The sequence below is a fragment of the Strongylocentrotus purpuratus genome, unplaced genomic scaffold (genome assembly GCF_000002235.5).
Source record: "Strongylocentrotus purpuratus isolate Spur 01 unplaced genomic scaffold, Spur_5.0 spur5_scaffold_3, whole genome shotgun sequence".
In the NCBI taxonomy this organism is placed as follows: Eukaryota; Metazoa; Echinodermata; class Echinoidea; order Camarodonta; family Strongylocentrotidae; genus Strongylocentrotus; species Strongylocentrotus purpuratus.
This window is the reverse complement of record NW_022145609.1, coordinates 15,900,953-15,913,418: the sequence shown is the minus strand read 5'-3', so window position 1 is coordinate 15,913,418 and position 12,466 is coordinate 15,900,953. Positions and strand designations below refer to the sequence as shown.

Genomic DNA, 12,466 nt, shown 5'->3' with positions numbered 1-12,466 from the left:
ATCCAGCCAATGTCAACATTTCAACGTATTGGTCTCTATGGGTGTTCAGAGGAAAAGGGATCTTCTAAAATCCAGGGTACACTGGTATGTTTGGGGGAAAAGGAGAATGTTTATGATAACAAGGAAATGCAACAGACCACCGATGAAATGAAAAGTGTGTTGTAGAGTAGGAAATCAAATTATATGTGAATTTTCATCCATTCAAAAAAGAAGAGACATATCTATATTTTAAGAATTATTACTGAATATATTCTGGTTACCCTGAATATCAAGTTTGGCAAAAAGATATATTTTGGAGTCGAGCAGAAACAGAAACAAGGGAGACATGAAATACCAAGTTTTATATTGAAGGTGGAAAATAAGAAGCACAGGAAGGCAACCATATTAAAATTAAATGAAAAATAAAGTTGACAATTTTCTGCAAATGCAGATATGACAGTATAATCATGCCAGTGTATAATGAAAATGACTCAGTTGCACTATCTGATTGTAGAAATAATGTCAAATGCATATCTCTGATATTTTAGGAATATATTACTCAAATAATCTATCATTTTTTTCTACAGTGCAATATCAGAGCCAGGGAGAAATATTCTGAATTGAATTTCAGGTCTGCACAATCAAAAAGTTGGACAAAGGTGTCCCTTTAGCATCATTAGGTTCTGTTATGTATGTTCATTAAGTTCAGTAAGAACTTGTTGTACGTACAAGAAAAGTACAGATTTTGCAATTTTAGTTGACAATATTTTCTTTGGATATTTCACAAATGATATTATTTAGCATTTGAAAATGTACATTAAAATAGCATACCTTTGAAATACAATTTTGAGATACAATGAATTTATTGGAAATCTATGCACTGTCCATTCTTTTCTCTTTTTAAAATATATTCATGTACATGTTGGCCAGATCCTGACATTTATGTTAACGTGTAAAAAAGAATGTACATGTAGATATGCACTTATTGAAAGAGAAATTACATAATTTTTGTAGATAATTTGTAATTAATGAAAAAGCAGCAGTCCTTTTCTACTTTAATTACCTGGTGATCTTTTTTTACACATTTCTTTTTAGATACATGTACAAGTAAAATGTTGCCTTCTTACAATGTAGGTATGTGTTAGTGGAGATAGATTCGACGGGAGTTAGTGATTATGTTTTACTTGGATGCAGTAATGTAACGTTTGTAAGAAAGTAGTTCTTTGCCACTTGAAACGGCCTTCCCTACGAACAGTAGTATGGTGGCATTATACTTGTACAGGTGCCTGTCTGAGAATTTTTCTAGCTAACTGTCAAAATGTCTTTCCCGGTATTCTTAAATACCTGTGTATCCGTTACGTTGAAGCAGTAGAGTGAATACTTTACACCTGTTTTTTGTTACTTTGATGTTACTTTGTATCATATGTTCTGTTGTGTGACATGTGCCGTTAACATTCCATTTAGACTTTACTCATGTGTATAAATTTAGCTTGCTATATCATGATGTATCTGGATTGAAATCTTCTAGTTTGGTTGAAATGCTATTGCCAAATTGAAATAATTAGTATTTCATATTGCTGTGTGAGTATATAGATTTTGGTTATTTATTATTCCCGGTGGTTAATTGTATGATTTTGTGTGTACATGTTGTTTCTTTTCTCAAAGATTTCTTATGATTCCAAATCTTCCACAAAAAAACAGTTGCAGTCATAAAATTATATACAAGAAGGTGAAAATCATAGTAGTATTTAATATCCAATAACCATGCCATGGCTCTGAAAAAAAAGATAAGATAATGGATATGGTTTTTAAATGAAGATGTTATTCTCTAATGTCTCTTTAAGTGTCCAAGTGACACAGATTCAGTTGAATCAATGATTTTACCTATTTTTTGTGTGACCCAGACCTAGTAGATGCACATGTACAAATGATTTTTGAACGTTTGGAGAGCACAGTGATATAAATGAAAAGAGAGTATGAAAAGTGATCAATCTGTAATTAAAAGAATTACACAATGCATGATAACCAGTAGTTTTAGTAGATATTTAGTTTTGTTATTATTTGCATTGGCAAGTGAATTTAAAACGTACAACTCAAGCCGTGGATTGGCCATACATTTCTTCTTCTCTAGTCTTTAATTACGTTGTCACACATTAAAAGGCTCAGGTACCATTCTTTTGTATGTAATGAAATAAAAAAAGTTCTTGAAGTTGTTAAATGTCAAACAAAGTTCAATTTTTAGATTTTGTTAAGTAATATTTTGAAGGCTTTAATTGATATGATTTGCTGAAGTTGAATGCATTTGTCGAGATGTACATCTAGTTTCTGATTTGATTTTTGTTAATATATTAGAGGTAAATTTAGAAAGTGAGATCAGTTGAGTTATCTTATGAAGGGTTTATCAATAATGCATGTTGGATTGTAATGTTTATTATGCCTTTTTCTCCACCTAAGGTGGTCCCATAGGCTTGTTTAATGCATGGTTATATGTTTTCTTTTCCTTAATTTGTATATTTATTGTTTTGATTGTAACATATTATTGACATGGTAAATTCTAAGACAGATTTTTACAACATCTTTCCTGTAAATCTTTGTGTACAGTGATAATATCTGGAATCGAACTTTGATTGCACCTATATTTGTAAAGACAATATTTTGTGAAGTTTGTTTGATGTGCATATTTATCAGATTTTTTTCTAATTCTATATGGTCTTGAATGAAAGATGTTGATAAAAGTGAAAATTAAAATGTTTTAGAATGATTAGATATTCATCTTATAGATATTTGTAATTACACACATTTTGTAAAGAAAGAAAAAAACTTGAAAATAAGGCATCAATCTTGCAGCACAATGTTTTAAAAGTCATCCTTTTTACATTCTTCACAAGATGCAAAATTATCTTAGTAATATTTTATTTCTTTATAGATAGAATTATCTTTTGCAATGCATATAATTCCTTTAAATTGTTTTTGTATGACGTTACTAAGGAAACACTTGGTTACTGATTAAATAGGAATTACAGAAATAATTTATCCTGTAAAGTATATGAATATAATTTCCAATCCATTTTTAAATATTTGTTTTGTTTTCAAGCTTGACTATATCGATCAGTTGTAAAACTATTTCATCTCTATTGATATATATATTTAATATAGTGATTTTTTTAAATCAATATTAGAAATACAGAAATGAAGAATATGATTTATAGGCCTACCTTGTTAAAAGTTACTTCAACACCAAGTGCTAAAAGCTCTAAAAACTGCTGTCCATAGTTTCCAAACTGTAACTGATGCTTCCTTTTGTTACACATAGTCACATTGATAATATGTATTCTGACACTGACAAAATTTGACTGTAAAATAAAAAAAGAAGAGCTTTTTCATATATTTCGAAATTATTCATTTCTTTTTATTTTCTTGAAATTTCATGTTCTCAGAAAATGGGATCTTATTACCTGACACTTACAAGATGTGTCTATGCAAATTTGGAATATACTCTCTCTTTATTTTTCAAGGAGATTGTTTTTTTTTATACACAAGAGACAGAAAGACTGCTTGGATTACTTTAAATATGGATATTTTTTGTTTTACTTTTTATGATGGATTTTTTTTTAAATCGTCCTTTTACTCCTATGGGCATTTTGCTGTAAACTGTAATCCAGTGAGGGGAAAATATGATAACGTCCATCAATACCAATTTTAGATCTTAATGTTTTGTTATGTATATATTTTCCTTTTAAGATATGCATCGCTTTTTTGTGTTTGATATGTGCAGTGATCCAACTTTAAAAAACAAAATCACTGTATTTCTGAGAAATAAAGAACACAAGCTCAACCTGATGACTCCAGCTTTGTTATTGTGTGTGTAACTAACCTTTGAGAATGCATAACTGTGTTTGCGGGGGAGGGGGGGGGGGGGGGTAATTTAGGTATCATTTCATTTGTAAAATACAAAAAGTTTTTGAATGAATGTAGAGTAAAATCAAATTTCCATCTTTTTCTTTTTTTCTTCATAATAGTAAAGCTGTTCCTCTTATAGGGGCACTTATATATGCTTAAGTGTGCAGTAGTTATATCAGGGATATGTACCTTTTTTTGCCAGGTAATAAATGAAAAATTTGATTCTTATGTAGGGGTAATGCCCTTACTGGGAATTATGGGAATAGCATTTCGGGATACAGCAGTTATGGCAAATGGTGATTAAATGAGGTAGAGGGTCATGTCATGAGCTTCTTTCCCTCTTCTCAAATTATTTTCACCGCTTAATTTAGACTGCTTTGAAAACTGAGAGGCTTCAGAAAGTGTTGATATCGTTTGTACTGTTTTGAATAAATCGGATAGATTTGACCTCCTTCACCGCCCCCCTACCCCCTCACCCCCACCCTCTCCCCCCTCACCCCCACCCTCACCCCCCCCCCCCTCACAACTATATAGCCAATCAAGCAAACATGCCTGCTTACATACTATTCTAATATGTTAAAAAAGAAAGAATCATTAAGCAAAAATGATGGAAGAACGTCATTGCAAAAAGTGTAACTTATTTGATAAAGGTGATGTATGCTACAGAATCTTTATCAATGATTTGAAACTTTCGGCTATCGCCTGGTAGCTTTCTCAAGACTATGAGGTGGCTGCTTATTACGCAATCGGGCTGAAATCGACTCTGAAATAATTGACGAATTTTTAAAGAAACCAACGCTACGCTCAAAGTTGCGAACAGTACATGAGGATTCTATTTAAACAGCATCGCGATGAAATATAGGCGGTAACTTCAGTTCTCTCATTTAGCAACACATGTTCGGTAGAGATGGCAGAGTCTGCTGAAAAACCAGATGTTAAGAAGTTGGCTGAAAAATTAGATCAGGATATTGATGAATTCATTGACAATCTCCCAAAGTCAAAATATAAAGATGGATTTTCGGAAGACAACTGGCAGGAGGTGCGTATTTGTTTAATTTTGCATGGTATGATGGTTAAGCTAAATGTACAGTCCCACCCGTTCATTTTACTGCTGGCATCATTGGGCATGGCTGTGCCTGTGCTGTTTTTTTTTCTTCTTCTTCTTTTTGGCATTCAGTCAAAGCATTTTATAGTACATATAAATGCGGACTACTCTTCCATTATGTAATTGTATATAGACCCTCGTTGCAGTTGATTGTCCTCGTTGCAGTTAAGAACTTAATAAGAGTGACATTGTGATGATCATCTGATCATCTGGTGAATTTTAATATTAGATCTAACGTTAGGTCTAATATTATTATTTTTTTCAAATCAATAAATGATGAAAATAAAAATTATGTTCGATCTGAACTTGAATGACGTTGGAGTGTTGATGAACAATGTTTAATGCCTGAGTCTTTACGGTTTTTGTGCTAAACGTTTAACCGTTAAAGGTATAGTCTATGGGTAGGGAGGCCAATGCCCGGGCGTAAGGCTTCTACGCCTACGATTTGTGCGCTCGTCGTCCAAGTCAGAAAATTACCAGAAGAAAAAAAAAGGGGAAAAAAAAGAAAACAAATATCTATGGAATAAAATGTATAACAAATACACAATTACACACTCCACAACATACCTATAATCACGGATCTGTAACAGTCTTTCACCCTTTGTTGACGATCTTGCAGATTTTGACGTATTTTGATCCAATAATTGCGCTAGCAGACGAAAATAACGGACGCACAAGAGAAACTAGAAGGGTCCTAGAGGGCGATGAGGTTAGCTCACTAAAATCCTTCTCAATGACTGAAGGTAGAGCCTAAAAATATGGAACCAATTTAATATCAAAGAACTTTTGATAGAGATTAACATATCAGTTGTGCACAAATGTCACTTTTAACAACTAGAAAATATAATGAAAAACGATCATATCTTTTTAATTGCAGATTTTTACAAACTGCACATACGAAGGTAGATAGAGTACGATGTTTTTGTCAATCTTGCGTTGGTTTGAGCCCCATAGCTAGAGCCATCTCAAATTGGGGTGGAAAACTGTGAACAGAGACATGATTGTTCGAGCCCCAAATTGAAGTCTTGCGACATCATTATATGAATATGTATGAGCTCCGGTCTCATCGCGCGCAAAAAAAATTTGACGTAGTCTCACACATAGTACCTTATTCTCAGCACTAGGTCAGTGTCGTGCAGTAATGTATGAGAAGTGTAAAAAAAGACATTTCAGTAAAAAAAAAAGTCTACGTGAGCAGTCTATACTCCAATTGAGAAGTGTAATGAATGCCATGATTTGAACGTGTGTGTTTTAGTGTATGATATCATCATATGGTTAGTGAGAGAGAGAGAGAGAGAGAGAGAGAGGGAGAGATATATCTCCGTCAGTACACGTCTATCAATGCGTGCAGTCCTATTGACTATGTTTGATTCCGTATTGTGTTCGCTGCAACTGTTGGATTTATCGATCGTATTGTGTTCGCTGCAACTGTTGGATTTTGCAGTGTCAGATTGATCTTTACTCATGAGGAAATAATTGGAATACATATCAAAACTAAGGTAGGCCTATTTATTTATTTCAATAATTTTCTTAATTTACAATGAGTGGTTTTCGAGCTTTCTCTTTTGACCCTCCATGGCGTGGCATGGCTAGCATGGCTCGATTGCGGCTTGCATGCAATTACCGTACCTGGACGGCCTGCAGTACTGTGTCGGTGTGTGCGACTAATTCAAGGCTAGCCGGTGATGATGAATGTACTTTCGCGCGAAGTTTTGAACTTGTTGTCCGGGCAATGACCATGATGACACGCCCATTCCCTCGGGCCTGTCTAATTCTCGACGTAATTTTTGGGACCATGAAATTGATTGTTTCAAGGCTCTTACGTACGGCCAGGCGTAGAAGGAAGCTCATAGGAACTAGCTGGATATCTCCTATTTTATGGAACTTCTGGAGTCAGTAGATGGGTGAGTTTTCTTAGTGAAAGAAAATGCTTTCTTTTAATGTTTGTTTTATTATAAACAAATCAGTAATTAAAAAGTTAGATTTGGGCATTGGCCTCCCTACTATGGGCGGTTTTGTTTAACCGTTTAATAATAATAGGGAGGCCAGTGCCCGGGCGTAAGGCTTCTACGCCTATGATTTATGCGCTCGTCGTCCAAGTCAGAAAGTTACCAGAAGACAAATTATATTGATATTGAGAGAGAGAGAGAGAGAGACTTGGGGACAAGGGATGTGAAAGGAACTGACTGAGACGTATTAAACCATTGAATGTGTAAATATTTAGAACTTTGCTTGTCTGAAAGTGCAGCAATAAGAAAAGGAACACAGAAAGAAGGGAATAGAGAGGGTGAGAAAAGAGAGAAGGGGGCATGGTTGTTTTCTTGTTTACAAATTCATTCATAGAGATTACTGCTGCCAGACACGGTTTCTTTGATTATCTTTATCATCGGCTATTAGCACATTCCAAAATGTATGCAAATAACGGTTAAACGTAGCGAGAAATGCTAAACGGTTTTGATGAATGCAGTCGTTTAACCGTCGGTTAAACGGTTTGACTCGGGTAGTCAGGCCTAGTTAATGATTACCGGTTTATTATATTTATTATTGCCATGTTATGATTAGTTAAATTGATGTAAATGGGCATGCAAATGGCAATATTTAAATTTATTAACAATTTATCTCATCCAACTTCTGCAATGCCAATGATCATGATGTATTGAATTTGATGATGGAAAAGTTTGTTTTCCTAGGGCAGTGCACTCCTAATAGTATAAAGCAAGGTTAACAAGGATGACATAAAAATAATCATAATAGTGGGTTCTAGTACAAGCAGTTTTTTTAGCGCTCGTGGTGCATTGCCACACCGAGCGCCCCTTTAATTTAAGTCTTTTTTGTTAAAAATCCAGAACTTCATGTGAAATGAATCAGTGCGCAGAAGTGGGCACCATTGTTTTTGCAACCTCAAATGACGAGGCCACCTTTCCTTGTGAAAATGACATACTTCAAAATGTAAAAATGTTCCTGCTGAAATTACATTCTGTACTTTCAATCTTGTTTGTGAGATTTGACAAGAAACCTTGTTCTCACTGATTTTCTGTTCTAGATACATGTACCTTGTTCTTACTGTTTTATTTGTTCCAATTATCACTTTAATAAATGCAAACAAAACTTAGAGAAGTACAAAATAAGCCCAGAATTGGAAGAATTGTTTATAAAAAAAGAATTGCCTACGGTAGACCAGGCTTCTTTGTTCAATGATGCAAATAGGGAGACCACTAGCCCTTCAATAAGTACAAATTTTACTGCTCAGATTCTAACCTCTATTTTTCAATCTTGTTTTATTATTGTGGCAGGAATTTGACAAGATACCGTTGTTTATGACCGAGGCTCCAGAGAATATAGAAGATTGTCCCCAGCTTGAAGCCCTTCAGCAAATCAAGTTTGCCTCCGAGGAGAGTACAAGAGAAGGTGAGCCCCTCTACTCTTATAATTTCTTCGATTTGTAAAGTTTAAAACAATCAAGTCAGGTATATAATGATAGATCAACTATCCCAACGACTATTAGGCCTGAACAAGAAAGATGTTGTATTGCCCTTTAGTTGCCAAAACATGGGTCGGTCTGTCCAAAATCTTTTTTTTATTTTTTAAACCCCCTCTTTGGGCTGATATTTCTCAGTTTTGAATGCTTTTATACCTTTTTTTTTTTAAAGCCAATCATAGATTTCAAGATTTTGGGGAAGGTCGCAAAGGGCAATACAACATCTTTTTTTTTAGGCCTCACTCTAGTCTTAAGAGAGCTATCCCCCAAAAGGGAATCTGAATGACCCGACGCGTGACCCTCTAAATTTGTATTTTCCTGTAGCTGATAGGGGGAATATTTTAAGGAGGTTATTATTTGGAGGTAAAAGGCAGTTGTCCAAAGTGGGAGGGGTAGATATTCAAGGGGGTAGGTGTCAAGGGTGGATGTTCAGGGTGGTAGTTGTCAAGGGTGGGGGGGGGGGGGCGAGGATGAATTTCCCTAGTGAGAAAAGTCCTGCAGCTCCTCATGAAGTTGAGTTCTGCACTCCTCAATACTTCTGTGACCAGGGGGTGTTCACAAAGATCCTCGGTTGAACTTACCTCTAAGTTGGAATTAACAATTATGGAAAGCCTTTAGCATATTTGAAAATATTTTGTAAAAGTAATTTTAAAAGGCATACAATGTTGATTCAAATCATTCATATTTTCTATTATCAAGAAGATTTTATGTTCTTGGTGGGCAATTTATATAAAGTCTAAAATACTGGAATTTTCGCTTTTGAATATATATATATATTCATTTTAACCTAGGCTACAAATGGCTCTCCATAATTTTCAAGTCCAACTTAGAGTTAAGTTTGACTTAGGATCTTTGTGAGACACCCCCCTGCTCACAAACTTTTTTCTATCTTGAGCTGTCCTTCCCTTTTCCCTTCTCTTGCAATTGCTTTCCCATGTGTGTAAGTGAGTTCTTGTGATATCAACAGCCCTTTCACCTTACGCTACCCGCTACCATACATTATTCTCAGCTTTCACTTGAGAATAATTTTCCTCCATTTGATCTATAGATGATGCCCTGATGCACAAAGATGATGGTAACCAGTGGTTTAAGAAGAAGATGTACAAACAGGCAGTCAAGGCTTACGCTGAAGGTATCAAACAGAAGTGTGCCGACAAAGACATCAACGCTGTCCTCTACACTAACCGTGCTGCAGCTCACTTTCATCTCGGTAAATATTCAATTATTGTGATTTCATGCAATTGCCTTTGAAAGTAGATTAGTTTGCGGCATTATTTTAACCGTATTTCAAATTCTAAATGGAATATACCACACAGGGACTCTGTTTATTCATCTACTAACAAACATTTAAAATTATTAAATATACAAAACATAAATTGTACCCATCAAATTCTAAAAAATATTATATACTCAGCCCAATATTTAGACTTGAAGTGAAAATATTACAGAAATTAAAGAAAATATTTCGCAGCTTCTGTGCTTAGTCTCTATTTTTATATTTATATAATTTTTACATGTTTTTTATTCATGGTATATTCTTTCATCTTTTACTACTCTACAGGAAATCACAGATCTTCACTAAATGACGCCAAGGAGGCATTGAACCTCAAACCTGACCATGTAAAGGCCGTCAATCGAGCCATTGACTCCTGCATGCAACTCAAAGAATATGGAGAAGCTGTTCAATGGTGTGACAAGGGACTCCAAATATCCTTTTTTTGTCAAATTTGTATCAAATATTTTTTATGCCTCATTGTGTTGTGTCTTGCTTCTTCAAGTTGCTGTATGCTAGAAAGAATTACTTTTGTGGGTTATTTCTCAGATTGGTATATATTTTAATTGCTAAAATTCTTAGTCATGATAACTTGATAAGTCATGATAAATGGAACCAGGGTTTCATAAGTACTTAACTTTATTAATGAAATGCATGGAAGGTAAAACTTATTTTTACTTTGTCTACATACATGTTTCTGAAGGAATATTTTAGTTTCAAACTTTGGGGCTTTCGTGAATAGTAATGCTAAATAGATTAATGGGTGTGTTGTGCAGGTTTCCATAGCTTGAAAAGCTTAAATATTTACTAACCCATCTAAAGAAATGTCATGAGAGATGTTAAAGGTAATCCTTAACCTTATGAATACATGCAACCCAGTGATAAGAAGATTCTGGATCTGAGGGTACAATCAGCAAAACTCAAGGTAAGAAAGTGCTGATTTAAAATTAAAAAAAATCATCTTTTCCAATATCAAATGAGTAGTATGAGCATTATATTTATTCAGCTTTGATTTCAGGATATTTGTGTAGTCATGAATTTCATCAACAACTCTGTTGAAGGAATTGAATATGTTCTCCACTGCAAATTATGCATGCTCCTTTTGTTATTATATATATATATATATACTTTTTTTTTGGGGGGGGGGGGAAGGGTGGTCTAAACATTATATACAGACTTCAACTGAACCTGATTAAAGAGTCATTGATTATGCAGTTAGATTAATTGTACCTTTTTGTTATACTCATCTGTACCATTTCAATTGTTAGGCTATTGGCCCTTCATTCTTTCTTTTTAAAGGGGCATGTTTCCCGTATTCCAGAGGGCGTTAAAAATACGTACGTACTGGCGGCCGTTGCTATAGCTGCCTATAGTATTGACACCAACATAATACGGCTCTTCCGCAGATGGCATGTTCCGATAACTACACTGGTGGGAACGTGCCCCTTTAAGTTGCATCTTTTTTGTTTGTCCTCATGAGATGACCTTTGTTTTTTCTATGGTAGAAATCAGCTGACAAAGAGAAGAGGAAAAAGCAGCTAGAGGAGAAAAAGCAGAGAGCTGCAGAAGAGAAACTGATTGCTGCCTTGAAAGTAAGACCTTGTTATCAAGTCAGTTTTATTTCTGCTTTTTGATGTAGAATGTGAGATTAGATTAAGTCTTACTCATATTATGTAACCCATGGCAAATAGCTTAATTATATTAATCCAGTTTGCATGTTTGGAACAGGCATCTTGCATTTGTTTGCCCTCACCCCGCCACTCTCCACTCCCTTCATTTTGATATCCTGATATGTTTTTGTTGTTATTGCCATTGCCTTTGAATTAATTCCATTGTTGCATTCTTTTCTTTATTTTGCAAAAGATGTTTGCTATAGTTTTGCTTTTTATTGACCTGCAAAACATACATTGGACCAAATCAATGTGATTTACTCATCAGTTTGAATGATGGGCTATATTTGCATGACATCCATACTTTTCTACTGAAAAAGTAAAAACTGAAGATTCAGAAATTATGGATTTTCTTTTGTAGTTCTTGAAACCTTGAACATTTAAAGTAATTATGCCTTCCAGTAGCTCCTTGAAGCTTGAGTTCTGCAGGAAATGCATGGATGGTAAATATAATCCTATGAGGTTTTTATGCCTCCGTTACGAAGTAGCCGGAGGCATTATGTTTTCGGGTTGTCCGTCCGTCCGTCCGTACGTCCGTACGTCCGTACGTCCGTACGTCCGTCCGTCCGTACGTCCCGTTCTCGTGATCGCGTTATCTGAAGAACCGATTGATGGATTCCTGCCAAACTTTGGTCATGTATGTTACTTGCAGAGCCGATGAACTGATTAGATTTTGGGGTCACGAGGTCAAAGGTCAAAGGTCACAGGGCTCATTATGTATGCAAAAACAGCTCGTGATCGCGTTATCTGAAGAACCGATTGATGGATTCCTGCCAAACTTTGGTCTTGTATGTATCTTGCAGAGCCGATGAACTGATTAGATTTTGGGGTCACAAGGTCAAAGGTCACAGGTCACAGGGCTCATTAGGTATGCAAAAAGAGCTCGTGATCGCATTATCTCAAGAACCGATCGATGGATTCCTGCCAAACTTTGGTCATGTATGTATCTTGCAGAGCCGATGAACTGAATAGATTTTGGGGTCACGAGGTCAAAGGTCAAAGGTCACAGGGCTCATTATGTATGCAAAAAGAGCTCGTGATCGCATTATCTCAAGAACCGA

General features: G+C 35.2%; 1 protein-coding gene across 1 annotated transcript in view; it reads left to right on the top strand.

Moving 5' to 3' along the window:
* The first annotated feature begins 4,619 nt into the window (after positions 1–4,619).
* LOC586597 (tetratricopeptide repeat protein 4) overlaps positions 4,620–12,466 on the top strand; it is an 11,678-nt gene continuing 3,831 nt past the window's right edge. Inside the window, exons 1-6 of the mRNA XM_011669464.2 lie at positions 4,620–4,918; positions 8,278–8,392; positions 9,511–9,672; positions 10,024–10,169; positions 10,604–10,660; positions 11,241–11,327. Coding sequence (XP_011667766.2) covers positions 4,787–4,918; positions 8,278–8,392; positions 9,511–9,672; positions 10,024–10,169; positions 10,604–10,660; positions 11,241–11,327 — 699 coding nt within the window. The 5' untranslated portion in view covers positions 4,620–4,786. The remainder of the gene's footprint in view (positions 4,919–8,277; positions 8,393–9,510; positions 9,673–10,023; positions 10,170–10,603; positions 10,661–11,240; positions 11,328–12,466) is intronic.